General features: G+C 47.1%; 1 protein-coding gene across 1 annotated transcript in view; it reads left to right on the plus strand.

Annotated features, from left to right (window-relative positions):
- PHF24 (PHD finger protein 24) overlaps positions 1–4,459 on the plus strand; it is a 28,712-nt gene extending 24,253 nt beyond the window's left edge. The window contains exon 8 of the mRNA XM_004677752.2: positions 94–4,459. Within this exon, the coding sequence (XP_004677809.1) occupies positions 94–190 (97 nt within the window). The 3' untranslated portion in view covers positions 191–4,459. The remainder of the gene's footprint in view (positions 1–93) is intronic.
- The last annotated feature ends 1,666 nt before the right edge of the window (positions 4,460–6,125 follow it).

Raw genomic sequence — 6,125 nt, forward strand, 5'->3', positions numbered from 1 at the left:
ACCTGGCTGGCCGCCCCCTCTGTGGCCGCCAATACTCACAGCCTCTGAGCTCTGCAACTAGCCTCACAAGCCTGTTCTTTGCTTCTACTCCAGATCTGTAGACTGGCCTACCTTCCTGCGGGAGAATGTCATTTACATCTTGGCTGCTCGCCCCAATAGTGCAGCCATTCACCTGAAACCCCCAGGATAGCATGGATCAGAGAAGCTCAGTTCGGAGACAGTGGCATTCTCTCCCTCCTTTCCTTTCCCCACCTCCCCCCACCCCCACCCCCTGGTACTGAGACTCATGGGAGTGGATCACTGACATCATCTCAATTTGCCACTAAGCTTTATGTCTCTGAAGTCACTGTTCCTTCACAACAGAGGCAGTAAATGTATTGCCACAGGGAGAATACCTAGGAACTGTAGCAGCCTCTGCTCCTGGACACCCTCCACCTTCCATGTTTAAGCGTGCACAGGCATACATGTATACATAGGCCTTGCTGTCATGCCATCAGAGACCTGGTTCTTTTGGGTTGGGAAAGAACCAGAGCCCCTTTGTGAAATCCCTGGTATGGATCAAGGGACTGTAGCTGACTCATGCGTGCTCCTAGAGATATAGCCAGGCTCCCTCTCCCCAGTGATTATCCCTTCTGTGGTGAGCTGTTGTTCTGGTGGGTATACAGTATGTCCCTTAGGTGTGGGGAGTGGGGAAATTATTGAAAACCACCATTGTACTTCCCTCTGTTATTTATTTAAGTTTCAGTGCTTTGTGACAGAGAACGCAACTGGTCTGTTCATCTTAATTAGAAAAGGGGGAGGTAGCACCCCCCAGGGACCCAAAATTCTAGATCCTTTCACCCAGGTCATCCAAGTCCAGAAGTCTATAGCAAAATGTGAGCCACTCTGGTACCTGTTTCTTCGATGGGCGCTCACGGCCCAGAACCCAAAGGACCTGAAAGAACAAGTATGATGGCAGCATCCCGGCCCTCCGTGTTAGATGCTTTGCTCAAATCAGCTACCCAGGGACCCAAATCCCAAGTTTCAAAGAGGACAAAGTCTGGATGAAAGAGGAGAGAAGACACATGCTTTTCCATCCTTCCAGCTCATCTCAAATGTAGACCTGGAAAAGTCTCCAAAGCCCAAGAAAGAGCAACACAACTGAAGTCATGAGCAGGGACTTCTCTCAACCATCCCAGCAATGACAATAAGAACCTGGAGTGAAGAAGACTTGCATCTTTGCTTTGTTAAGCAGAGAAAGTCCCAAGAAACGCTCACAGAAAGAGGTTTTTCTTTCTACCCAACACTAAGATATGGTCTGAGTTGCTGCCACTCACTGCAAGCCCTTTCCAAAGTGAGGGTCCAGGCTTGGCATGGGTGGACTTTTCGGGTCAAGCAGGGTCTACAAGGGTGCCCAGCCTGTCCTCCAAGTCTCAGACCCCCTTTCTAAATTCTCTTCAGATTCTCAAGGCAGTGCATCTTGTGGGTCCCCCTGGCCCTGGAGTCCAGGTTTCTATTTCCAGTCTGTTGACTTAGGTTTAGCCAGATCTGAGTACCTGATCTGATGGAGGATTAGCTCAGTACTCCAGCAGCTAGCATATCCCCATTGCTCAGGGCACTTGTACTAAATTGGGTGCTGCCAGGAGCAGCAGTGCCCAACGCTGAGATGCTCAGAGAGGAGAGAGCTGCACCAGGAGCATATTAAGAGCACTGCACAGTCTCCTCCTTTAGAAACTGCTTGACCTAGAAGCAGAGCAAGAATCTTTCTGGGATTGGATTTTTTAAGCTTGAAGTGAAGAAGATGAAACTGGGTTCATATATTTGGCCCTGAACATTTCAAAAACCCACAGCTTTTTATAAATACTCGTTAGCCATACTCCCTAGTATGAGAGGCCAATATTCAGTCCGGTCCTCCCACCCCCCAAAAAAACAAACAAGCACATTATTCTTGGGTCTAAAACTGCATCTGCAGCAGCCAGGCCTGGGGTTTGCACTGAGAAGATTAAAGCACGTTAAGCCCAGGGGCTCTTGCTTACTCTCCTGGAAAATTACCTTCTATGGCAGTGGCCTTGGACTGCTTGATTCCATGGACAGGGCATTAGAGTACAGATAAGCTGTTCAAAAGTGAGCAGCTTTTTTTACTCCTGCCTCATCAGTCTATCTTCTTGGTCCCTCATCCTTCACAGATCAAGGTGATGCCTACCTCTTTAGAACTACAGCTTCTAGCTCTCTGGGTGAGTGGTAGAGAGACCACAGGCCAGATCAGGCCAGCCATATCCTAGGGCCTGGAAAAGCAGGCCCCAGAGTTCTTCCACAAGAGAATCAGGCCCACTTGAAATTACCTCTCTCCCTATCCCAACACAGCAAGCTTTTTGGGAAGATCTTTCCCTGCAGAGGATGCAGGGTATTGCCTCCAACAAAGGAGAGAGTTCCTAACCACAGGGTGTAGGAAGCAGAAGGCAGAAAGGCACAGGAAAGCAACAGGCCTCTTCGTAGGCATCTTAACTTTTCACCAAAGAAGTTCCATTGCACCCCGAGTCCTGAGCTGCGGAAGCCCCACCCAAGCCTTGGTAGTGCCCTAGTCCCTCTACAGTAAGTAGAGGAGCCTTCTAAACATTTATAAGCCTAGTAAAGCCCATTTCCTTTTCAAGCCCTTGGACCACTGTGACTATCTGAAATTCTGCCAATTATAAAACTAGTGTCTGACTCTAGTAAGGGTCTGAGAAAATGTTTCACTTTTCTTAGCTACTTAAAACTTGAATCAGTGCTTTTCCCCAAGCACCACCCCCTAGCAAGGAAAGACATGGGTTGTTTATATGCTCATCAGAAGACCTTTGGCCCTAAGCTTGCTTTTCATCCAGCAATTCTTTTCCCAGTGCTTGGATTGAAATACAGGGCATCTGGAAGACACAGTGGAGCTGCAGGGGCAGGGGTATACGAAGCCAGTGGCTGTGGCCACATAACCTCTCCAGTTCTGTTTCATGGCTTCCTTTCCGAAACCAGCTTTCCCAGCATGTATAGGCTCTGGGTTTTGAGGGATGCACCTTGGGGCCCCAGGGATGGAGCAGTTTCCTCACTCCTAGATACTGACCCACTGTCAAGTGCTCTTCTTCCTTTAAGGACAGCCACCACCAAAGCCATGAGCACATGGCCTCTTCCTGTTTTCAGCCCGAGTGACTGGAGCTATAGGGTAGGCATCAGCCTTTCTGGCTTTCGTGCTCCCTGTGGGTGTCACCCTGGCCTTGTTTGGCCAAAACTGTCCCCCCCCCACCCCCAAACAGACACACACACATAGACACACACACGCACACACACACTCCTATCACCAATATAGAAAGCATAGATTCATACTGCCTGGGAAAGGGCACCTTACTGGGGGCTGAGTTCAAAATGTGCCGAGGCCTCAGTCCAAAGCACAACCTCAACCATGTGGGTCTCATGATTTTAGTGAGAATGGTGTCAGGAGGCCCTTAAGTTGGGAGGGAAGCTCAGAAAAAGCTGGTCTGGAGTAGCCAAGCCCCTGTAGCCAAGAGATCTCCAGGCAGGACAGAATTAAGAATAGTTTCTGGTGATCCTGTAGAAATGTCCCCTTTGAACTAGCAGGGTAACAAGAGGTAAATACTTGTCACTAAAAGGCAAAATTACCTTAATGTCAGAGTTTCAGGATATCCTAATAAGCACTATAATCGTAGTTAATAAGTATAGACCCTTTCACTCACTTGTTTGATGTATACCCAGTTACAGTGGCATAAACCCGCTGCTTTCTCCATGCCACTTAGTTTGAGTTTGCCCAGGATTTCTGGACCCCCAGCTTCAGCCCAGACAACAAAAATCCCCTTGAGTTGAGGATATTAATGCATTATGCCTGTTTCCACCAGCTCAGCCCTGGAGTGGAGTGAGACTGGCCACTTCTGCTGCCAGGCTTTTGGTTACCTTGAAAGAAAACAAAAATTACTGAAATTCTAAACCTAGAAATACTAGACATTACTAGCACTAAAGAAAACTACCTTCCCTCTGGACCACAGGTCCTGAAGGCATAGAATGTGGCGAGAGTATAAAGTCTAGCCTGGGCCAGTGACTAAGAAACCTTGCCTTCCAGTTTGTATAGTATTGTTAACATGACCACAGATTAAAACATCAAGGAGGAAAGGCTTTTCCATTTCATGGTGAAACAGACCCTTAAGCTTAGCTTCCTGTGAGAGATGGCCTGTGATCTGTCTCCCAGTCTAATGCAGCCTTGTAAAAGGTGGCTGGGAGACCACGCAAGCGACAGTGGAGAATGCAGTGCTCTCTCATCCTTCAAGTTGTCCCCATGCACTTTTCTGCGGAAAGTGACAGTAAGCTGCGGGGGCATCCCTAAGCCCTGTCTTCCCAACATTACAGCTGCATGTTCCTCCCTATGGCTCAGCCTTCAGAAGGAGCTGATGCTCCCAGAGGCTGGGCACAGTGGAAATCATAATAAAGAGATTGTGATGCTGTTCTAGCTTCCTGTTTTCTGTTGTTGGGGGGCATGTGCTGAATTTCTGTGTGGTTCCTTATCATGGACCAATCTCTGAGCCTGAGATTAAGACAGGAACATGAAGACCACCATATACAGTGGTCTCTTTCTACAGCTTTCCTGGTGCTTGCTTTCCCAACAAACAAGTAACAAGTATGGGTGGGGTTGGGAGCATGCAGGAGCTTCCCCAGAGGAAATGGGGACCCTGAAGAGAGGATTCCGAGTTTTTGAAGGAATTAAGAAGTGAGGCCTCTGAGCCTATCTGCCATGTACTGCCCCACCCTCACCCACACCAAAGGCTAGGGGGTTTTTTGTTTGATTTTGGCTTTTTGGTTTTTTTGTTTTGTTTTATTCTGGGGAATCTTTTTGTAGCATACATTATGTTTAAAGAGCAATTATCGTGGAGGGCCAGTTTTAGACACTTTTCTTGTCCCAGTTCTTGCTGAGCTATAAAATAGGGAAGCTAATTAGCTGCATTTTTTCCTGGTCTTGTGGGCCCTCCCTGGTCTGAGAGTCTCCTTCCTATTTTTGTAAATTGTTTTAATGTAACAAGGTGGTACACTACGTGAGGTCTTTTGGATTTTGTGGAATCCCTATTCATACCTTTCAGTGAGAATGATGCCTAGAGTAGAAAGCATCTCTAGATGATGGGTCAGAGGCAGACACTCCACCTCCAAGCCACAGGGGTCCGAAATATAAATAATTACTAACAGTTTTGAGCATTAACTATGCACTGGGCACTTCTAAGCTTCACATAAAATATGTAACCTTTAAAACAATGCTATGAAATTTGTATTGCAGATAAGAAACTTGAGGAAGGGAGGTTGAGATTTTCACAAAGTTGGAGTGTGAGGGAAACTAGCCAGTCTGACTTCAATCCCATGTTTTCAACCATTTTATTGTTACCTGTCAGTGTACTTCAAGAAAACCACTAGCATCTCCCTTCCTTACCTCCAGATAAGAGACTCTCTCAGGTATCCAGGCCTTTGTAGCCATGTCCCAGGATTTCTTACCACCTACAGACCTCACCCCATTCCCTCACAGAGCTCCCATTCCACTCCTCCCTGGAGTTTTCCCACAAAAGTCCATCAGGTTCAGAAACAGATTAATGACAACATGTCATTAAGGCTCCCTCCAGGTTCAGGAAAGCCAAGCATTGGGATTAACACAAAGGTGTAAGTGCTGGGCCTTTGTGGATCCCAATGCTCAGCAAGGTTTCCCCACACTAATTCTGGCAGTCCTGACTAGAATTTTAGACCTTGCTAGGGCTCATCTTCCTACTGACTGCCTCTTGTTCCTAGGACTGGCTAAAACCTCAGTACCACACAAATTGTCACCCATCCCACCCCTAACCTGCTTTAGCTCAAGTGCACTCCTCTTTATATCTAGAGGAAGTTATTCCCTAAAGGGAAACAGTGGCTGCTAAATTTGCTAAACAGGGAATAATGAGTGTTCTCTCTTACCTCCCACCAAAGAGTTGTTTGGAGTTTGACCTTGCTGAACCAGTTTCCTCATCTGTAAAAATCTAAAAAACAGCTCCTGTTCTGTCTGCCTCCTGGGAATATAGTTGAATGAGTACAAAATGAATTGGGTAAGAGGGAAGAACTTTATATACTGTAAGGCACTGAGTGAACAGCAAGGCCTTATC

The sequence above is a fragment of the Condylura cristata genome, unplaced genomic scaffold (genome assembly GCF_000260355.1).
Source record: "Condylura cristata isolate star-nosed mole 26May11 unplaced genomic scaffold, ConCri1.0 scaffold00006, whole genome shotgun sequence".
Classification (NCBI taxonomy): Eukaryota; Metazoa; Chordata; class Mammalia; order Eulipotyphla; family Talpidae; genus Condylura; species Condylura cristata.